The 23,500-nt window shown below is 34.9% G+C and overlaps 2 protein-coding genes and 1 pseudogene across 3 annotated transcripts; 2 read left to right on the top strand and 1 right to left on the bottom strand.

The window, feature by feature from the left end:
- The first annotated feature begins 6,426 nt into the window (after positions 1-6,426).
- LOC143586790 (proline-rich receptor-like protein kinase PERK15) lies at positions 6,427-12,797 on the top strand. The gene is made up of 9 exons (XM_077068264.1): positions 6,427-6,487; positions 7,080-7,388; positions 9,877-10,389; positions 10,856-10,942; positions 11,037-11,107; positions 11,230-11,306; positions 11,460-11,604; positions 11,837-11,998; positions 12,510-12,797. The coding sequence occupies exons 1-9, from the start codon at positions 6,427-6,429 to the stop codon at positions 12,795-12,797; spliced, it is 1,713 nt and encodes a 570-aa protein (XP_076924379.1).
- Positions 12,798-16,330: 3,533 nt separating this feature from the next.
- On the top strand, positions 16,331-20,172 carry LOC143587989 (heat shock 70 kDa protein 15-like; annotated as a pseudogene). The gene is made up of 9 exons (XR_013145008.1): positions 16,331-17,767; positions 17,858-18,069; positions 18,159-18,254; positions 18,349-18,534; positions 18,740-18,934; positions 19,022-19,168; positions 19,256-19,405; positions 19,497-19,627; positions 19,704-20,172. The product of XR_013145008.1 is annotated as a heat shock 70 kDa protein 15-like (transcript).
- A 498-nt stretch (positions 20,173-20,670) lies between these two features.
- Positions 20,671-22,571, bottom strand: LOC143586778 (ras-related protein Rab7-like). Its single transcript, XM_077068258.1, has 7 exons — positions 22,519-22,571; positions 22,298-22,324; positions 22,104-22,203; positions 21,251-21,397; positions 21,073-21,153; positions 20,830-20,975; positions 20,671-20,740 (listed from the first exon to the last, which is right to left on the bottom strand). Exons 1-7 carry the CDS (start codon positions 22,569-22,571, stop codon positions 20,671-20,673), a joined length of 624 nt encoding a protein of 207 aa, XP_076924373.1.
- Between the last annotated feature and the right edge of the window lie 929 nt (positions 22,572-23,500).

Below are 23,500 nucleotides of genomic sequence, written 5' to 3'. Positions count from 1 at the left end.
ATAGTTATTATTATTATTAAGTGTGCGCACGTACTTGCTGAATTTGGTAAGTATATATGTATATATGCGACCCATAATTTGTCAAAGTTGACCATCCTTTTGTACATGATCAATGGCTGGAAGACCATCACACGCCGTACAAATAATGGGATTTGCAAGTTGGTAACAAAGAAGTTACGTATTTTGTGCAATAACGTATAAACTTGATCGAGACTTTGACGTTATATTTAAATAGTATACGGCTCTACTTGGATTTAAAAAAACGGGGCTAGAATTGTAGAAAGTCAAACTCAAAACTTTTAAGGTCGTGTGCTAGACCCAACGCTATGGGGTTCCATTGGGTTGGATGGCGGGCGCCCTTGGGCGCTAAACATCACCAAGGGGCGCCCTTCAATACTGAGCCCCTGCGACAACCACGCAAAAGCGACTTCAATACCGAGCAACGGGTCCCACACAAAACATCTACAATCTCCACTATCGTGGTTGTAGAATGGACAAACCGGATATTTTCTTGATACGCGGCCTAATAAACATTCTATACGTTCGGTTATAAATACAAAATTCCATCAAAGGATAAAGTGATTTTGATCTAACTCTCTCGGCTCTCTCTTTAACTATGGATGGATTTTTTCCCCGAACACTCGTACCTGTTTATTCAGCACGGGTACAGGTACCCAAATTTATTGATTTTAGGTACCGGTACTTTCGGGTATAGGTACCCGTTAAGAATATGTAGGGTTTTTTTATTAGGATTTCCAAAACTCATATCTCTAATTGTGTTTTATTGGGAAATCCTTAAGGCTTCAAACTTGCTTTTCAAAACCATAATCAAAGTATTAAATACTAACAGTTCAAATCAAACTAATCAAACCCTAGTTCTATTCTCTTCTTCTTCTTCTTCTTCTTCCTATAAAAAACTAGTAACAACCACTCTGAATGGATTTTATATTATGGTCGATTTGAAACATATTTAGTTTTGGTTGTGGTATTACAGTTTGCTTTTGGTATTATAGATAATTGATTGTCGGTACCGTACTGGTATCGATACCAAGTTTATTGGAGATTTTCTTTAAAAAAGAAAAAAAAATGGTAACAAAGCGAGTACCATGTGTACTAAAGTACCCGTACTCGCACCATAAATTTTGTGTACAGGTACTTTAGGGTACTAGTACATTTTATACTCACAAATTACTATATTGATTCTAATACTAGATGATGGTTAGAGGAAGCCCCTTATTGTGACTTTGTGAGGAGGCGAACATAGTTGGTTTCTCTACATTCTTTCTTACCGCACTTTCGTAATCAACGTCACACAGTATCTCGTTCCCTTAATTTACTTTTTTAAGTAATCAGCAGATTTAGCGATATCAATTTTAGATTTCATTCGTTTTAAAAATTATCAATGATGCTCAAGTTCATTAAAATAAACCCATTCAATTAAGAAAAAAAGTTGTCATTAAACAATTTAAAATTAAAAGTGGACAATTTTAAAGCTTTCTTTTTTGATATGACAAATTTAAGGAATTGAATAACGTTTAAAATAATAAAAACTTGCTTAACACATGTTTTCTAATAAAGATGTTTTCTATAATTTTTTATGTATGAAATGAGTATATATAATTATATATTATATGGCTAGAGAAGAGTGAGTTTATAAATCTCTAATCAATTAACAACACTCTCTCTCGGCCTTCGTGATGTTTTGCCAGGTACTGATTTTGCATTACCTATTTTTGTTCCCTAAATCTTAAATTGTCTCTTTGAAATTAAAGTTGTTTATTTAGGAATTTACTATAGACTAATTCGTGATTGATCAAATTCACAATTTGTAAGTCTTCCAAACACTGATGCAATTTATGTTTCATTAGGTATTTATTTTGAGTTGGGAATTTGTAAATTTTTATTAAATATTTCATATGATTTTGTTGGTAATTGGAATTATATATTTTCTCCAGTTACTGATATATTTATCCATCATCTTTGATTTTCTGCATCAATAGATCGGATTTAGTGAGGCAACGCAAATACTTGGCGAACTAAAGTTGCCTCCCAAATCAAATACACACCCCGCATCATGTAATTTCTTACCTCTTTTGCATATTAGTCAGTTTCTAATCATTATGTTATTGTTTTCACTGCTAATTACAGTATATATATATTAGTCAGATGATTTTTATTACATTTTTCACTTTATTCGATTATGGAGTCTCATAACTGATTTTGATTGCTAGAGTCAATGCTATAGCTCAACAAGGATCGGCCATCAATGTCAGTTAATTCTCCATTCATCGTGTCTCAGCCATAGTTATTAGAAGTCTTCGCTTCTTGCGCTTTTAGTTCCTAGGTTTTGTAATGATAGGCTTGTTGACCCTTGACCTGTGCACATGTACTGGCTTGAATACATAGAGAATGTTAACATTCTGGTTATGCTTTTAATATAACTGTACATTTTGTTACGGCTATGACGTTAATATAATTGTACACTTTGTTACGATTATGCTTTCAATTTAATAGTACAGCTTGATATAAAATGGTCAAAACTGCACATTACTCTAATTCAAGACATGCCCATGACTCTTTTCACTTTGAGACTTATAAGTTATAACCATTTGCTGTGATTTGCTAAGACCTCAAAACTGACCTGCTACGGCATAACCCGAAAAAACAATCTATGAATTGCTTCGTACTCAAAACAGTTTCTGCAACATTGGCAAGAATTTCCCTTCAATAGCATGACTAAACCTCTGGAGTAATATTTTGCTCAAATTTTCATTATATGACCATTTTATACTTTGGGCATTTTACCCGTTTTAGACTTACTTGACTTGAAACCAAAAAAACTCTTATTTAGATATTGTGTTTTTATCCTTAGAGCTTTTAGTAAAAGTCAAATTTTATAAACCAATGGTTGGGATATATTGAAAATTTGATGATCATAATCTGTTTTGTCTTTTGAAGCAAATTTAACTCTTTTTTTTTAATTTAGACTATTTTAGTATTGTTGACTTTTGTATGAGTTATTTGGTCTATAAAAATCATAGTTTTTGATGTGATTGTCATGAATAACTAAAACATTTGGGAGCAGAATTTTAATTATATATATATATATTTTTTCATATTAGGGGAAAATGGTAATTTCACTGGAAATCGATGCGCAGGGGTGGTGGACGAGCAGAAGCCTATGAGCTGATGCCACAGCCACCAAAAGATCAACTTCCCAATGTTTTTTGAAGTTATTGATCGTGTCACTTTGAAAGATGCAATTGTCTCCATTTGTGAAGAATTAGATGTACCTATACCAAATAAGGTGATTATTTTATTATTTGATTTTATTTCTTATTTGTGTTTTTGGTAACAATTGATGATCTTTTTTATTATAGGTCACAATGCAGGTTTATCCGATGAACAAGGCACTCATAGAACCTTATCTCCGAACCTCAGGTAAATAGTTTTACTGGAATTCCTTTTTACTAGCACTTTCTTTATTTACTTTATTTATCATATGAATATGATGATTTGATTTTTTAGATGTGTTCTTCTACTATCCAAGTTTGTCTATAGACAGTTACGGAGCATGGCTCAAATATGTCCCGATACAATTTGATTATTTAACAACTATTACAATAGTTGTTGCTTTAGTTCGTGTTCTTAATTCTTAATAAATGGTCTTTTTAAAAGCTAAATCTCATTGTAACATGATCAATTAAAGCAACTTGCCCATGCCTGCACCACTTGATCTAAACTCTGATTGTAGTCTAATACTCTTAAGTTAAACTTGTATATTAACCAACACTCATAATATTCACATCCGATTCAGATATGTTTTTGTTTTGTTCCAACGATAACTGACAACTTATAACTTGCATCACATTCACATTCTCATCAAATTCTGATTCTCTATCATTGTGTTTCACTTAGTTGTCTTTTGAGATCATTAGGTTGACTTTTTGTTGCAGATTTTGCTGGTTTCATGCTGTTTTGAGCCGTTACTTTGGCCTGCCATTTTTAAGACCGTTATGAAGTGCATGCTTGAAATTGAAGTGGTGATGGTGGTTGGTACTTGGTTAACAAACTTACGAAATTTCCAATTGAACCTGTAATTTAGTATAGAACCTTATAATTCATTTGAGTTTTTTTTATTTTGATGGTATTAAAATGAGTGTATTATGTTTTACAAAAATGTTATTGTTAAGTCTTTAGTTTTGAGTTTATAATATTCAACCCAACACCACTATATCTTACCGATTCATACTAATCATTCAGAGGCAAACAAACACACGCTAAGTTGCCAATTATGTGTTTCTGATTATAGTTATTAAGGTTGAGACAGGTTTGAACATGATATGAGTAATGCATTATTTGTTTTACAAAATACCTAAAACAAGGCTTACATGCAACACGATCGTTACTTATAACCGTTAGTGCGTTTTCATACACAATGTTTGGGCCTATTGCCTTCATTGAAATAATTTAATTTTAAACTCTAAAAAAAGGTAAGCATTGTGCATCCCGTTTAAGTAATACGATTTTATTTTATTTGATATTCCCGCGAACCCGTAACTCCCAAAATGTGTTGGAAAGTAACCAAACCGTCACATTTGTTACTAAATTAATTAATTTAATCACATTTCAAGTTGATATTCCCGTCCACCGGACGGGTCAACTACTAGTTACAAGAAGATTATTAAAAAGTGGTGAATGATTGCTTGTTTTTGATAGTTTTGTGATCATTTAACAAACAGGAAATAAGAGTTGCAATTCAATAAATGTAAGCCTTCGTACGTTTTACAACGTCATATTCTCATGTTTTTGTTTCTTAACATATAGTTGCGATTCTTTTTAATCTACGTTTCGATTTTCAAAAACCACCGGCCGCAACACACAGACTATGTTTTGCTAGTTTAAGGTTATAAACTGTGAAAACCTGTTTGATTTAATTGTTCAAAATTAATAATGTCAAGAAAATTTCATTGAATGGTCATTTATCAAATCCACAGACCACAATTTAACCTATTTAAATTTTATTAAAATTTTATTAAAATTTTAATTTTAAAAGTGTAGTTTGATTCTAGTAATAGTTTTATTACACTTGATTAAAGTTAAATTATTCAACTCAATATTTTATTTTGGGGCAATGGCAATCTACCAACTACTGATGGGCTAAACATATAAAAGTTTTTAGGATTTAAACAAGTTGAATTAGGCCCACAACAGAGGCTCAAGAAACAATTCAATTGTTAATTACATTTGTGTATTGGTGTTTGTGAAGAGAACGTGGTTAAAAGTGTGTGTAAAGAAAGATGCAAAAGCCATATTATGCGTTCCACATGTGAGTGCTTAGCATGAGCTTTTAACGGCCATCCGAATAAATGACTGTTTTATTGTAAGTTTGTTAATTAAGAGTTTAATAACAAATAACTATTAAGAACTATCAATACATAGTAGTTAAGTATAATAGCTACTTTAATTTTAATTAGTGAAACCTTTAAACAACATCAATGGAACATCATTATTAAAATAATTTGATTACAATATCATATGGGTGACATATAACCTTCCATATATGTAAAAAGGTATAAGCTCATACGATTCACATTACTTTTGCAAGCTACAACCTATTACATTGTATGTTTATAAACCAAACTTTTATATCATATAACTCGTATAACGTATGACATAACACATAATACCACAACTTTCATATCCTTTAGTTTTCAATAAAGTTATATGAGCTCGTATATACATTAATGCCATACCAAACAATTCTTATAAAGTTATATAGCCAATATAACATGACGAAAACGTTATACGATCATATGATAATATGAGTGTGAACAGTATCCCAATTATCCCAATTACCATTTTATGTAGTTTATCTTTTCACCCCTTAACTTTATCCCAATTACCATGATAATATGAGTGTGAACAACATCCCAATTACCATTTGGTGATAAATAAACCACAATATCAATATAATAATAAATGTACATATTCATCATTCATTAAAAAAAATATTCATATTTAATGATAGTAAAAAACGTATATTAGTTTTTATTAATTCTAACTATTGTCTTTTGGTCACTGTATGTCCCAATTAATGAATTGACTGTTTACGATCTCAAACTTTAATGTATTTATTCATAACGATCTGCGACTAACGGAACCCTAACGTCATTAGTTACAGGTCGCCGGAAAAACGTTTTTGCCCGAAAAAGTCAAATTTTTTTGCTGGAAAACATCACCTGAACACTACCAGCATCAACAATTGACTCACCACCACTTGAGCATCACCAACCGATTCCGACAATGGTTCTAGGGTTTTGGCGACCTTAGTAATTAGGGCTTTTACTATAAAAATGTTCCCAAAGGTCCAATATAAAGTTACCAAGATGTTTGGGATGGAAATGTTGAGTTTTCGAGAAAAAAATGTTAGTTATCTGGCTAAAAACGTTTTTCGGCGACATACAATTAACGGCGTTAGGGCTCTGTTAGTCTCGAACCGTTAGAAACAAATACGTTAAAGATTGAGACAACCAACAACCAACTCGTTAGTTGGGACCGACAATGAACAAAAGACGATAATTAAGATTAATAAAAACCAATATACCTTCTTTTGATATTTGTCACAATACTTTTAGCTTTAGAAATTTGCTCTTTCAACTTTGATTACAAAAATTTAAGACTTTTACAATAAAACCTTTTAGACTTTTAAATTTATTATAACAAATTAAATTGATACTGATTGAGTTCATGTGGCAACATAAGATAGCATTAGAATATGCAAGTATGTAACACATTTAGCGTGTTGTGTTCTGTTTACGAATAAAATATAAAGAAATAATAATAAAAAAATGATGGTCAAGCTATAGACGTCACAGATTCCCACATAATACGTCTGACTAGAATAGAATTTGATGTGATGTCGTTTAGCCTCTTTCTTTATTTCTTTCTTCTCATGCCTTGAGCATCCACACCACTTATTATTACTATTATTATTACACACACCGTCATCTTTCTTTCTTCATCATATCATATACACTTTACTCTCTCCAATAATAACAATTAACTAACTAAATTAGGTTTCATTACTCCGCCGCCGGAATATTCTCCGCCTGCTCCACTCCAGCCGTCAATAATCGACCCTACATCTCCGCCTTCATCCTTTCCCCTATTTCCTCCTCCGGTAAATGCAACTGGCTCTGAACCTAATTCATCGGATCAAAATGGATCTAATAATAATAATAATAATAAGTCTACTACATTGGTTACGCTTGGAGTTGGAATCGGCATTGGTGGTGCGATTGTGCTGGTGTTTGTTGCTGTGTTTGTTGTCTGGTATAAGAGGCGGAAGAGACGCCGTCGTCTGGATCATCACCTAGGGTTTCAAGGTTTGGGTTTTCTTAATTTTGTAAATTAAATTAATTAAGTTAATTCTGGAAATTTTCTGGTCTTATTTATGCTATATATATGATATGATAATATAAATCTGAAGTTTATATAATTGATGATATATTTGACTGACAATTCATATGATTTATTTTGACTGAGAATGCCAGTGGTAGCAGCTTTAAGTAAGGGGTGTCTGTGTGCGGTTTCCGGCTAAAACCGAACCAATAACCAAAGTTTCTGTTTTTTCTTTTCTCAAAACCATTTTTTTTTCCAGTTTTCGAGTTCAATTCGGTTATGGATTTGGTTTTTTCGGTTTTGCTAAACGGGCCTAGTATTTAAATAATAATAAAATATATAATATTGTATATTTGATCTAGACTATTAAGAGTTGATAAAAGATACATTTAAAATGATTTAATCTCATACAATTTGCAAAACATAACCGATTAACGTTATAAAATAAATCAAATATCCAAGAGTATAAAGCATAAATGAAGAGTATAAAACATAAATGATTCAAAATTGTTTTTTTCGGTTCGGCTATATATGATAATATAAATCTGAAGTTTATATAACTGATATATTTGACTGACAATTCATATGATGTATTTAGACCGTAACAAGTGAGAATGCCAGTGGTAGCAGCTTCAAGTAGGGGCATGCGTGGTGCGTTTTTGGGCTAAAACCGAACCAATAACCAAAGTTTCTGTTTTTATTTTTCTCAAAATCGTTTTTTTTCCGGTTTTCGGGTTCAATTTGGTTTTGGATTCTGTTTTTTCAGTTTTGCTAATCGGGCCTAGTATTAAAATAATAATAATAATTAATATAATATTGTGCATTTCGATCTAGACTATTAAGAGCTAATAAAAGATACTTACATTTAAAATGATTTAATCTCATAAAAATTTACAAAACATAACCGATTAATGTTAAAAATATTACAAATATCCAAGTGTATAAAACATAAACGATTCAAAATCGGTTTTTTCTGTTTGGTTTTTCACAAAACACAAAACCGAACCAAAACCAATATTCTGGTTTTATACTTTAAATCAAAACAGAACCCTCGGTTTCTAATTCGTTTTTTTTTTGTTTCAAATCGGTTTTTTCGGTTTCGTGCACACCCCTATCTTCAAGTAGATATGGATCACATTTACTGTTAAAACAGTGTACCGGATGCTATGTTTTTTTTAACTGTAACCTTAGTGATTGCACATTTATTTGAAGTATTTATGGAATTCTATCTAGTGTAAAGAAATGTTTTTAGTTGTATTATTATTATTATTCTTGACTGTATACTTGGTCATTGTACATTTCAGAAAGCAGACTTCTATAGTGGGAACAACAGGGTAGTGTTTAATGAAGTGAGATTGGAAAGTTATGTTCATACTTCATATGTACATTGAGGATACCTAGATTTTAATTGAACTAGGCCTGAATGGCTGAATGTACAATTGATTTTCAGCACTGATGGCTAACTTTTCTGTGTATCCATGTTGTGGTCAACATCTTGCAATCCTCGTCTTCGATTGCCCAAAACTGATCCTCAATAACCCTATTTTTCATTAGAAACTCTACTAGTAGCATTCTCACCAAAAATCATTGTATCTGTTTTATGTTGCGGGTCATTAAATACCTTAAAACTAGCAGCATTGCCCCTCCCTAAGCATAAATCTCTCAATCAATCTTATCCATATGTAACGTTAAGAGATCAACACACATGATAGTTTCCTAGGGTTAATCTTACTGTACTTGAACTAACCAATTATTGTTTTGATAAATATCCATAGGAGAGTCAAAGTCAAGGGCTAGATTTGGGGAGTCAAAGTCACGGGCTAAAATAGTGCGGGAGTTTCCAGCACTTATTTAGAATAAATAGGCCCAGGTCATATCTTTTTCTTTGTCAATGTCTTGTTTATTTTGATTATTATAAAGCGTTCTTGTATTGGAGCTTAGGCGGTTAAGCCCCCTCTTGAAGCGGGCCAACTATGTTACTTTATTAATAAAATCAAGCTTTTGTTTTCTGGTACATATCATGTTTCTTCTTGGTTCACAAATGATAACCATTATACTCATCAGCTCAAGTAACTTTAATCGTTTACATTCATACATGGACACATAGTTGAAATTAGTATTCTGTTGTTACTATACATCCAAGAAGATACATTTTGACGGTCTTTGTAGAAAAAAAATCATTACGATGGTCTTTGTAGCAAAAAAATGAGCTTCTGTGGATATATATAAAATTCTCTCCTAGAGATTTATGGAAATCCCATGATGGGACTACGATTATTAACCTCAAATTTTACTGTAATTACTTATTTGTAACTTGTCAGTGTCTTCTGTCATAGTTGTTTATGTTTGGATTGTAATAATTAGTTTTCATTTTCCTGCACCTACTGGCTTAAGTTAAAGTATCATATTGCAATTTGTGATCTTAAGTTACATTATTAAACGTATCTATTTTTGTGGCTATGAATTGTGTAGATGGCCTTGGCGGTGCACCTAAAAAATGGCAACAGAATGCCCCTCCATCGAAGGAAAATAAGAAAGGAATGCCCCCAAATTTTACTAGTTCACTATCTAAATTTCAGTCATCTTCATTAGGCTCTTCAGCCCCCCCTCGACACCATTCAACAAGCAGTACTGGGTCTGAAATACCCCATCCAACTAATACGGGTCATGGAAACAGCAAGACCATATTCACATATGAAGATTTAGGAAAGGCAGCAGATGGTTTCTCGGAAGCCAATCTTCTCGGTCAAGGTGGCTTTGGGTATGTTCATAAAGGAATCCTTCCAAATGGGGAAATAGTTGCCATCAAACAATTGAAAGTTGGAAGTGGACAAGGGGAACGTGAATTTCAAGCCGAAGTTGCTATCATTGGTCGTGTTAATCATAAGCATCTCGTTTCATTGATTGGATACTGCACTTCTGGGCTTCAAAGGATGTTAGTTTATGAGTTTGTTCCAAACAACACTTTGGAGTTCCATTTACATGGTGAGTGAAATTGTGTTCTTGAAATTAAGTATCATATCATCATCTATAACATGTTTGGCAAACTTAAACCTAATTCACACCTTTATTTGTGTAAAAGAACATTTTTAATAGAACAATAATGCACCTGAAGATTTGTTTTAATTGAATAATATTTAAAGTAACATTTTAGGCCACCTAAGTTTAAATTTTGCTTAGTTTATGCTAATTTTTGGCAAAAACTTGCAAAAAGAAAAGGGTTATAAAATGGGCAAAATGACCTGACTTGACGGATAAAGTAATGATTTTTACTCTAAACACTAGTCTATAACACATTTACACTTCATCCAGGGCATTTTTGTTTAAGTCATCTATAAATAGTTGGTACTTGGTAGATATCAAATGGTAAAATAATGTTTTATATTTGAACCTTGCTCTTATTATACACCTTGATAAACAACTCACTTCGTGTGAAACTTTAATATAACAGGGAATGGAAATGACCTCTTAAACTGGGACAGGAGGATAAAAATTGCTCTAGGATCAGCAAAAGGATTGGCATATTTACATGAAGACTGTGAGTTTTCAGTTAGAAACCATTCTTTTGTTTTTCTCTAGTTATTTTATCTTTCAAGATATAAGTAACCGTTGGAACTATTTTTACATTGCAGGTCACCCTAAGATTATTCATCGGGATATCAAGTCTACAAATATACTTCTTGATAACGATTTTGAGCCAAAGGTAGATATTGCTTGCATCACATATAGTGGAAGCCTTAAACTAGATTAAGATTTCTTCATATTTTTTCTACTTATTTTTTAACAAGTATCATCTTATGTCAAAAATCAAATTCTTTTATTTAGGTTGCAGATTTTGGACTTGCTCGATTTACTCCTGAAACAGATACTCATGTTTCCACTCGTGTGATGGGAACTTTTGGGTCAGATTTTCTATCACTTTGCTTGTCATGTCGTATTAATCACAAACTAATATGCCTAATCTATCCTTTCCCTTTTCTTTTAATTATTATGAATGGTTAATTATATTATTATATTTTCATATGTAAACAGTAAATGAATACATGTTTTCTCAGCTATTTAGCTCCAGAGTATGCTCTTACTGGGAAGTTGACTGAAAAATCAGATGTTTTTTCTTTTGGTGTCATGCTTCTTGAATTGATTACCGGACGCCGGCCGATTGATAAAACTCAATTTTTGGATGATAATATTGTGGACTGGGTGAGTTTTTTGCTTTTTTCAATTGGTAATCTTTTAGTTTGTGATGCTTTTAAATCATCAATTTCTATACAAAATCAAAGTGAAAACATATATTCAAATAACATTTGTTTTATATATTTATTTTTGTTTTTATTTGCTACCAGAAAATATGATTTTTACATACGTAACACTTGTTTATTTATCTATTTATTTTCGTTACTGAAAATTACTAATGGCACACATCTTGTATTAGGCAAGGCCATTGCTGACTCAAGCGTTGGAGGATGGCGATTTTAGCACATTGGTTGATGCAAGATTACAAAATAATTATGACCTTACTGAAATGTCTAGGATGATTACTTGTGCTGCTTTTTGTGTGCGCCACCATGCAAGACGAAGGCCACCTATGAGCCTGGTACTTTTACTAACCTTTCATGTGTCACCCATGTGATCAACCTTTGAAAGGTAGACGTGGCAAAATGAATAGCTAAGGCGGGTTGAGTATGAGTTATAACAAGTAATATTAAGTACAATTGAAATGAGCCATGCTGAGTTGACCTGAAACAACTTCTTCAAGAAGATTATATTTTAACGAATACTTAGTGTGTCGAAAATCAATATAAGTTTTGTATTTCTTTTATAAGAAAAAACTTCATAAAAAAATTATGGTGTTTTTGTGCATTTCAAGTGTACTTTAGGCGACTTTCAATCTGCTTTACTTTTATCTAAATTTTAAAGAAGCTACATAAATAATCCATGTGGGTCGGTCAAAATGATGAATTTTTTATTTGGACTTTCAATCTTATAATCAAGTCCCAGAATAAGTTTGAAATCATCTAAGTCAACCCTTCGGGGATGAAATTTTCGGATATAATAAAAGTTGGTTTACAAAGTTGAGTAACACGAGTTTATTAAACTGAGTGCAGATAGCTCGAGCGTTAGAAGGAAGCCTATCATTAGAGGAGTTAGACGAGTGTGTGAAACGTGGACATAGCCGATTAAACGGTTCCCAAGAAAGCTCAGATTTTGAGACAGCCCAATACAGAGAAGAGCTAAAAAGGTTTCAGAAAATGGCATTTGAAAGCCAAAACAACTCTAGCGTGTGGAGCGCGCCCACCAGCAATTTGGGTCAACAGCCATCTGGATCTAATGCCCTGCTTGCGGTGCACGCATATAATGTATATATGTGTGAACTCTCGGGTGGGCAAAAGTAAAATTGCACTAATTTTGACGTTATTTTACTAATCTCGTGAAAATAACGTTAAAAGTGGGGGAAGGTTAATCAGGCATCATGTGGTGGCGTTGATAGCCGAAAGACAAGGGCACATGCACCAATCAGCCGGTGTCCCGATGATTGAGTGCTATGTGCCTTATGTCCAAGGCTTGATGCAAAACTACTATTGAGCCGGGGGTCTCATCGGAAGCAGCCTCTCTATCCCTATGGGGTAGAGGTAATGTTGTCTACATCTTACCCTCCTCAGACCCTACCATAGCATTGCTATTGGTGGTATATACTGAGTACGATGATGATGATGATGATGATGATGATGATGATGATGAGCCATCTGGATCTAGCAGTGTGGCAACTCGTGATCTAGAGTCGGGTATCCATCAAATACCTATTGATTGATTAAAGTCTATAAAAATTAATCCAGTTTGTAGGATTTTTTTTTTATTATTTTTAAAGTTAGTTATTTGGAAGATTGTGTTTACATAGAGATGATTGTTTTATCTTTGTACAGAAGGACTATAGTCAAGTTTATGATTTGGTTCGTTTTGGCCCGGGACCAAAAGGTTTTTGTATGGTATTTCTTGCGGTGTGTTTTAAGTTTTGTATTTTATGACTTCTAACTACTTCACCTTTTGGTTATTTGTTTTGTTTTGCTGTTTATGTTTATTCAACATAACTTTTAAATGTTACTTGTAACAAAAAAAATCAAGTTACAAGACATTCGCCTATTTACACCCATCCGCTCGTTGCACAGGCGTATGAATACTCGTACGCTTCATGGCCATGCATATGGATATGTGCTTAGGCGTATTCATACGCTTCATGGCCATGCATATGGATATGTGCTTAGGCGTATTAGATAAGTGTTAGCGAATGAGAAAGACTTGTAAGCGAATGAGGACATTATTTGGTCAATGAGATGGTTTTTGCTTACCACATGCACACGGAAAACGTATGTACATGATAAAAAATATAGAGTATTTTATAAAAATTTCTTCGAACGACATTTTTTTAGGATACTTTGAATTGGTGGGCTGGGGGGGGGGGCATTATGTTTTAAAATTTTGGAGACATTATTTTTCGGTCGAATTTTCACGTGTATCTACTGGCCGAGGGGGAGAACACGATTAATTACAAGAGGAGTTTCTTAGAGATATTTGAAGATATGTTCAAGATATTGCCGAAACATTGTCTGTACATAGTATCCGATGTTGTGCCGGCATCAATGAAGAAGTGGGAAGTTCGATAGTGACCAAAGACAACATTGATGACTAATGGCGCCTTTTTGTTGGCTCCGCCCTTGACATGCGGGAAGATAACTTGTTCTTCCTTTCATAGCGCATATTCTGCCTCTGGCCGCTTCCTCCCATTAGTGTCACCCTGGATCATGTTGACGTGGAGATCTTTGATTTTCTTTCCTGATCTCTCGCCTTCATGTCCGTTGTTTCGTTTCTCGACACCGCGAATGTTCTTGACCAGGTGTTCCAACTTACCATTATTTACATATTCCTCAATAACATCTTTGAGGTTTGTACAGTGATCGGTAGTATGGTCATGCGCCTCGTGATAGTCACAGTACCTAGTCATGTCCACGTTTGCCCGTTGCTTAATCGGTTGCGGCTGTTTAGATACCCTATGAGAGTATGATCTCTAAGAGGCTTTTGGTAAGTGGCATCCATCTTTGATGTTGTTGTTGCGCCGTTTGCTTACTTTTTGCCCAACGAGCGAGCGCGGTTCATACGTGGAGTCTCGGTCAATTCTCGACCAAACAGGCCCTGCCTTTTTGTTTTGTTGGCCCAATTTATATCATTCCGTGCATCGCTCGGTCCGAGTAATTACATCTAACCCTGTGGCGTCCTTTTCAGTAAGATACTTCCTTTTTGCACCATATCTAGGAATATCTTTGGCGTCACGCTTCCCGAGGTGTCAAGGAATGTTCAACGCCTAAAGGGACATCTTGGCGCTTACATGGGTTTGGTACCCTACCTTTTCTAACTTCCGAAAATAAAAAAAATCAAAAGTGTAATATATTTTACGATATGACAAGTTATCTATATATATAGTAAATATGAAAGTTGGCGCCGCAGGCCCGTGATTGGGCCAAGTGCCGACACTGCATTGGTCTATTAGTTTTTTTTTATGTTTTTTTAGTTTTAATAATTGGTAACATATCGAACACCAGTTTATTTTTGGTTTCAATTACGTAGCTAACGTATATAAAGCCGACTAAAACTGTAACGAACACGATGGAAACGCCCGGGTTTTTCCAACACCCGAGTTTATCGACCGACGTCACCCTATTGGCCCACCTCTATCTTTATACTTACTTTTATGTTTTTTTTTATTTCCGATATCGTAACCAAGACATACCGAATTCACGCCGAATTACCGCCTCGACGCTCGACCGCAAGCTCGTGATTGGGCCAAGTGGCGGGACCACAGATAGATTTATAATAAAATCTAACATGCCGTAGTGGGCTATAATCCGAAACCATCAACCCACATAATAAGCCCAAACGCAGAAGATCTTTCTAGAACGTCATTTCTGGAACACTTACGAATATAATAATAATATTCTAAACAATCCTCTCTTCTCTTCTCGCCCCCATCTAGTCTAGTCTGGTCCAGTCAGCCCACCGCTTATTATTATTATTATTATTATTATTATTATTATTTGGAGCATTTCATTTCATTTCATTTTCAAACTCCTCGATCTCCGGTACGATCTTATTATTATGATGATGATGATGATGATGTTTACTGTTTAATTACTTGATTTATTTACTGTTATTTTGCTTCAAATTTGTATTTATATATTGTAGATGACTAGAATAGATCCAGTTTTTATATTCTGAATTAGTTGAGTGTTGGCTAGGGTTTATGAATGAATTGGAGTAATTAATTAGGATATTGTTTGATCGTGTATGTGACGTCATGTCAGTTATTATTTTATAGCAGTTTGATCAATATATTTTAGGCGGTTTGTTTTTTTGCTAGAGAATCATTTTACAGTTTAACTAGTTAATATTGGACTGTGATACAGAATATCTTTTATTAGTATTATTATTATTATTATTATTATTAAACATGTGCTACCTACACATTCCTTATGTTAAAGAAACTTCAAATTATAGGGGTGTAACACAAGCTGATTTATGCTCGACTAAGCTTGAGCTTGGCTTGTTTAACTCACTAGAGCTTCGCGAGATCATGAGCTCGGCTCATTTCGACTTTTAATTTTAAGCCTAGAGCTTGGCTCATGAGTGGCTTTTAAAGCTCGAGCTCGGCTTAGTCATTATTTATTAGTTAATTAATTTATATACATTTTTAGTTATTTTTTTAATATATATATTTTAGTATAATGTTTATGTATAACATAGCATATGTTATTTCTGTATTTTTATCATAATATCTATATATATAACAATAATAATTATGTAACTGTATACCGTATAATAGATAAAAAAAGTATATAAGCTCGCGAACCACCTTGAGCTTGATATGGGAAGTTTGGGCTCAGGGGTGTTTACTAAACAAACTTGTTTTTAGGCTCGAGTTCGGCTAGAGTTCGTTTAATCTTGGCTTGATTCGAGCTTTTAGCGAGTCAATCTTGAGTAGCTCACGAGCTTTTAGAGAGCCATTCTCAAGTTCGGGCTCATTTAATCTAACATGATATTTGTATCCGTTGTACTTACTTTATGTGAAATTCAGACTATTTTCAGTGGGATAAAGTAACTTCATTGAGGAAACAAGTTACATTACTCAACCAAGATGAGTGTGGTCGGATTTGATCTCGGGAACGAAAGTTGTGTTGTGGCAGTTGCCAGGCAAAGAGGAATTGATGTTGTTCTTAATGATGAGTCAAAGCGTGAGACTCCTGCTCTCGTGTGTTTTGGTGACAAACAACGGTTTCTTGGGACAGCTGGCGCTGCTTCTGGTATGATGAACCCGAAGAATACAATCTCCCAGATTAAGCGGTTAATAGGCCGTCCCTTCTCGGATCCTGAGTTGCAACAGGATCTCAAGGCGTTACCCTTTTCTGTTACTGAGGGACCCGATGGTTTCCCATTAATCCATGCTCAGTATCTTGGGGAAGCAAAGACGTTTACCCCGACATAGGTTATGGGTATGGTATTTTCAAACATGAAGGGAGCTGAAAAAATTTGAATGCAGCAGTCGTGGATTGCTGCATTGGGATACCTGTTTATTTCACTGATCTTCAAAGACGAGCGGTTATGGATGCAGCTACTATAGCTGGGTTGCATCCTTTACGGTTGATGCATGAAACAACTGCAACCGCTTTAGCCTATGGGATATACAAAACTTACTTGCCTGAAAACAAGCAGCTCAATGTCGCTTTTGTTGACATTGGGCATGCTAGCATGCAGGTATGCATTGCAGGATTCAAGAAGGGGCAGTTGAAGATACTGGCTCATTCTTTTGACCGGTGCCTCGGTGGGAGGGATTTTGATGAGGTTTTGTTCCAACACTTTGCTGAGAAGTTTAAGGGAGAGTACAAGATTGATGTGTTTAAGAATGCAAGGGCGTGCCTTAGGCTTCGTGCCGCATGTGAAAAGCTCAAGAAGGTGCTTAGTGCAAATCCAGAGGCTCCTATGAACATCGAGTGCTTGTTGGATGATAAAGATGTTAGAGGTTTTATTAAAAGAGACGAGTTTGAACTAATTAGTGCACCAATATTGGAACGCGTGAAGAAACCTCTGGAGAAGGCTCTTTCAGAGGCTCAACTAACAGTTGATAATATATATGCTGTGGAGGTAGTCGGTTCAGGTTCTAGGGTTCCAGCTGTAATTAAGATTTTGACTGAATTCTTTGGGAAAGAGCCGAGGCGCACCATGAATGCAAGTGAGTGTGTTGCTAAAGGCTGTGCTTTGGAATGTGCTATTCTTAGTCCCACTTTCAAAGTTAGAGAGTTTAAGGTATAATCCAGTTTTCTCTATAGTGACTTTGATTTCAAGTCTATATTTGTATGAAGAGACTTATTTGAATAAATGTCTTTCGTTTTTAAAGTTTCAAGAAAGCTTTCCCTTTCAATTGCTTTAACATGGAAAGAATCTCCTCAAGATTCCCAGAGTGGAAATGTGGAGACTCAACAGAGCAGTATTGTTTTCCCCAAGGGAAATGTAATTCCCAGTGTGAAAGCTTTGACTTTCTACAGGACTAGCACATTTACAGTTGACCTACAGTATGCAGATGTCAGTGAATTGCAGGCACCGCCAAAAATCAGTACATACACGGTATAAGCTGTTCAAAATACTTAAGTATTAGGTATTTTTTTGAATAATCTTCATTGACTAAGTTTTTGTGTCCACTGTGATTTGCACAGGTTGGTCCATTCCAAGCAACAAAAGGTGACCGTGCCAAAGTCAAGGTTAAAGCTCGTTTGAATCTACATGGAATTGTCTCTGTGGAGTCTGCACAGGTGGGCTATTATTGAGTTTTAGACGATCACATTTTTGCTGTAAATTTCATACCTAGACGTTTCTGATTATTTTTCTTATTTTGTTTCATTCCAGCTTGTTGAAGAAGACGAAGTTGAAGTTCCAGTGTCAAAAGAACCATCAAAGATGGATGTTGATAAAGCTCCAGCTGATGTGGCTTCTACCAATGAAAGTGATGTGAATATGCAGGATGCTCCTGTGACTGAGAATGGTGCTCAAGAGACAGCAGACAATCCTGTTCAGATGGAGACTGATACCAAGGTCAGTAATAACATATGATTGATCGTCTGCTAATCGTATGACTGTTATGAAATTGATGTGTAATGATGCTCTTTAGTTTTTGGCGATCAAGGTTAATTTTTAAACATGAACTTGTTCTAATAATTTTTAGTAATTTTTTTGCTGGATGCAAAATATTAGTGTGTGTGTGTGTGTGTATATATTTTAAAATTGTTTTGCTGTGCAGGTGGAAGTTCCAAAGAAAAAGGTCAAAAAAACCAACATACCAGTTTCAGAATTGCTGTATGGGTCAATGATACCTGAAGATGTGCAGAAGGCAGTGGAAAAGGAGTTTGAAATGGCGTTGCAGGACCGTGTTATGGAAGAAACAAAGGACAAAAAGAATGCTGTTGAATCCTATGTCTATGATATGAGGAACAAGGTAAGTTATCATTACCTTCTCGATATTATTCAACACATACACTTGAAACATTGAAAAAACCGACTCACGTTCTCCCTTGCTTTTAAGCTACACGATAAATTGCACGAGTTTGTCACGGAACCAGAGAGAGAAGCATTTATAGCTAAACTTCAAGAGACAGAAGATTGGTTGTATGAAGATGGTGAAGATGAAACTAAAGGTGTGTACATTGCCAAACTCGAAGAGCTCAAAAAGGTTTGCTTTTTAACTCTTGATGTCTTATGTATACTATCTGCTTTCAATACTCAAATTTAACATTTGACACTGTTGAAACAATTGCAGCAAGGTGATCCCATAGAACAACGGTACAAGGAGCACTCGGAAAGAGGATCTTTTGTTGATCCACTGTTGAATACTATAAACTGGTACAGGCAGGCGGCGGTGTCTGGTGACCCGAAGTATGAACATATTGATTTGAGCGAGAAACAGAAGGTAACACTCTCAGAATCTCTTTTTTTCGATTGTATGTACATTAATAAATTTTAATCTATTCTCACTCGGTTACCGGTTATCCCCTTTCTAGGTCTTGAATGAGTGCTCAGAAGCAGAAAATTGGTTAAGAAATGCCCAGCAACTTCAAGATACACTTCCAAAGCACGCTGAACCTGTTCTTCTGTCATCTGATATTAGAAAGAAAGCAGACACACTTGATAGGTACATATTCAACTTAAAGCAATAACTTTTTATTTTTAAAAGTTAAAAATCTTAAGTCGTTTATGTTTGTGTGCAGGGTCTGTAGGCCAATAATGACAAAACCAAAGCCGGCCCCACCAAAGCCATCTACTCCCGAGAAACCATCCTCACCTGCACTGACTCAGGAAGGCGGCAGCCTTCTCAAGCAGAAAATACCACAAGCCCGAACCCAAGTGCAGAAAACGATGAGAATTCTGAGGCTATGGAAACAGAGAAGCCCGAAGCTGCAGCTGAATAAGGCTCGGTGCCTTAAATTTTGTTTCGGTTGTGTGCTTTCTGTTGGGGGCAGGGTACGTTTTTCGTTTGTATAATCATTAATATAGATTTTGGTGGGTAATGATCTGTCATCTTGGTTGAAGTTAATTTGTTAAGGTGAAGGTTAGGTCCACGTGTTCGAGGGTGTGTTCAGCAAGCAGGATTGTTGGCTTTTAATGGATGCAATTGAAACCTGTACACATATATTCTGAATGAATGTTGCTAAATATCACCTCAAATTGTATCACAAAATTGTGATGAGTTTTTGTCATCATTATTAGTTTAGGTTTATTCGTGAAGGTGTTCACAAAGGCGCGCAACAAAATCTCAGTTGGGAATTGAATCCGGTAACAAACCCATTTTAAAACCGATTTGAAAGAACCTGGTTTGGATCTGACCCGACTCGTTGGGTTGTAAGTTGTAACATATTAAGACCGGTTTTTAAGTTTTAATCCGATCAAACCCAAACCTTTGCGGAACTTCAGTTCGCTGTTCGGTTTAGTCAGTATCAAGGAAATTTTTGGTTAAATCGCCAACATGATTCTGAAAAGGAAAAAAAAAAGCCTTATTACAGGAACATTGTCATAACAATGTGTTGTTGCCTATACACATTTGCCAAAAGAATTATTCTAGACACAACATTATAAATTATTCATTATCTAACAACAAAATAAGACACAGATCCATAAGGGATTAACTAGAATAAACGTGTGTCAAGAAGTTTAAACGAACCGATAGAAATAATTGGTTCAACATTCACATCCACTAGACCTGTGTTGGTGACCTTCATTACCGACATCAATTGTCTCAGGAAAGTACCTATAACCATATAATCAACAAACCAAGTTACCATCTCGTACTTCACCGAGCATTTTGCGAAATGTTATGGGTTGTTAAAAAGAGCTTACGTTTCTTCCTCGGGTTCGTTCTTAAGTGCATTTGTGGCTATACATTGGAAAGCAGCCTCCACATTAGTTCCTTCTTTTGCAGAAGTCTCATAGTATGGTATATTTCCCTTTGAGGCACACCATGCCTTTGCTTTCTTTCTCGAGACCTACAATCATAAGGCACAGACACGTATGGACATATCATGTAACGCCGTACGAAATAATATTATCCAACATAAAAGAAAGGCCAACCTAGTAACCTACCACTCGACCATTGCCGCCATCAACATCTACTTTGTTACCGAGTACAACAAATGGAAAGTTGTCAGGATCGGATGGACTCGCCTATATACAACAATGCAACATCCATAAACTTGCTTTTACATATGGCAAGAAAAATATTGAGAATTATAATAAGAACAAAGGTAAAATCAACAATCACTTGAATCAGAAATTCTTCACGCCAATTGCCCAAATTCTCGAATGATTTCATGACGTTTACATCGTATACAAGAACACAACAGTCCGCTCCTCTATAGAAGGCCACACCAAGGCTCTGAAATCTCTCTTGTCCAGCAGTGTCCCATATCTTGAATTCAAAAAATAAAAATATCAGGTCCTGTTATTACACCATCTAGGGCTGTTCAAAACGCTCGACTAAACTAGCTAAAAAACTTGATTTGAAACAACTGAGCTGAGTTGGTTCATTTTTGTAACCGAGCCAAAGTCATCCCAAGCTCTAGCATAGCTAAACTGCCTCGTTTAATTTCGAGCTCGAGCTCGGTCACCATCCTCAAAAAGATAAACACCAACTTTCTTATCACATCATATGGGCAATATGAAAATATTTACCCTATCATACAAAGCATATGATGCTATATAAGAGTGGAAAGTTCATACGGCTCGTATGACTTTTGTCGATGGTTATACCAGTCATTTCTTTCTTAGTCAATAACAAATCATACGAGTCGTTGATCATTTTTCACTCTATCATTAAGGTTGTATGATGTCACAAGCCCGTATAATAGGGTGAAAAAGTCTATGTGGTCTTTATGTCTTTATCAATGGTCACATTACTCCGTCAGTAAGGAACTCCTATGATTTGGCTCTCATACTATATGACATTTTCCGTCATATCATACAACCTGTATGATACTCGAAACGACTCTTTGACTACTTTTCACCCTACTATACAGCATATGTGACAAGTCACTAGACACATAACTGGGACCAAATATTATATAGGGAGCAACAAAAATGATGTATTAACAATTCTATATAAATTTTCATGTCACCTGCATAGTGAACAACCTATCTTCAAACTGAATTTCTTTCGTTAAGAAATCGGCTCCAATGGTGGCCTTGTACTGATTGCTAAACTTACGATTCACATACCTAATCGAGCAATTTAATCCAACAAAATCAGAATCCGGAAAAGTAACATTCGCATAGCAAAAAAACAAATAAATCAAATAATTTGAAATATTACTGGTTCATCAATGACGTCTTCCCAACCCTACAACACGAGTAATAAAATTATATTAGAACATTAAGGATCGTTCAATCACATGCACATGCATGGATAAAAGTTTTTTTTCAAACATGCATGCATGATCTGAAATTCGTATAAATTTATGATGCATGATGATTATTATTTGTTTTCGTTTGATCCTATTTATATATTCTAAACATATTTATAAATATATATACCCGCTGTCTCCGAGGATGATGACCTTGAGTAGCATTCTCCGTCGAGAAGCCATGGTTGATTAATTAATATTATCAGTGATCGATCAATCTTGACAAACACCAATTATTATTTTTGTGTTATGATGATGATGATGATGATGATGATGATCAACATTTTCTTGATAATTTTTCATTCTAAATCTGCTATTTTTTTTTTCATAAAACAATAGTGACGTGGTTATTAACTTATATCCAAATGTTTACTTATTTAGGTAAATGAATCCTACATTACGTACGCGACAACCAACACCTTTCGATGCCAAAAAACACGAGAGCTCTGAACGTCGAGAAAACTTCATCGTCTCCTCATCTAGGGCAGGGCCGGCTCCGAGAAGGCGGAAATTTTTTTGGGCCAAAGGCGAATTTTTTTTGGGGCCTTAAGTAAAAGGAATATTTTGTTGTGTTTAAACAATTTAATTTGTGAAAGAGCTTACTTGATTATGATTTGAGTTGTGTAAGAATTAAGAGAACTGATGGAACAAATGTTCATTGCACCAAGTCTAAAAACATTCTATCGTACCTAATGCATCAATTTATATAAAATAAAACGAACGTGAATGATATTCTTTGATCACTACACTTCCACATGATCATCGCACTAACTTGAATCATTTTCTTTTATGTTCTAGGAGATCGATTTGTCGACCATTCATGCCACTAAAGAAGAGAATGTGACTTCTGTTACCCAGAACCAACCATCTGCACCACCTGTTGACGCTTTGCTCGATCAAACTTCACTTTGTTCGACATTTAAAATTATATTATTCATGCCTTGCTTCAGTTGCAAGAAGATCATCGGAAAAGTGGCTGATCAAGACTATAATTACAACTAACTCTGTCCAGATAATATCACCAATTTTCAAACACTAATATTAACTAAGCGAGCGATCTGTTGTTGGCAGGTATATGTTCTTCTGTAGGCTGTAGCAACGACTGTCTAAGT

The sequence above is a fragment of the Bidens hawaiensis genome, unplaced genomic scaffold, assembly GCF_021521415.1.
Source record: "Bidens hawaiensis isolate Kalapana, Puna unplaced genomic scaffold, B.hawaiensis_p1.1 tig00001575_1, whole genome shotgun sequence".
Lineage (NCBI taxonomy): Eukaryota > Viridiplantae > Streptophyta > Magnoliopsida > Asterales > Asteraceae > Bidens > Bidens hawaiensis.
Note: the sequence above shows the minus strand (reverse complement) of the source record. Positions and strands in the feature narration are given on the sequence as shown.

Excerpts from the sequence above, each read along its gene's own strand:
- LOC143586790 (XM_077068264.1), top strand. The coding sequence starts at position 6,427 with ATGTTAGTTATCTGGCTAAAAACGTTTTTCGGCGACATACAATTAACG. Across the intron at positions 6,488-7,079 it reads ATTAACGGCGTTAGGGCTCT|GTTTCATTACTCCGCCGCCG; the intron begins GTTAGTCTCGAA and ends TAACTAAATTAG. Across the intron at positions 11,307-11,459 it reads CGTGTGATGGGAACTTTTGG|CTATTTAGCTCCAGAGTATG; the intron begins GTCAGATTTTCT and ends ATGTTTTCTCAG.
- LOC143586778 (XM_077068258.1), bottom strand. The coding sequence starts at position 22,571 with ATGGCTTCTCGACGGAGAATGCTACTCAAGGTCATCATCCTCGGAGAC. Across the intron at positions 22,325-22,518 it reads ATCATCCTCGGAGACAGCGG|GGTTGGGAAGACGTCATTGA; the intron begins GTATATATATTT and ends CTCGTGTTGTAG. Across the intron at positions 22,204-22,297 it reads AAGACGTCATTGATGAACCA|GTATGTGAATCGTAAGTTTA; the intron begins GTAATATTTCAA and ends TTGCTCGATTAG.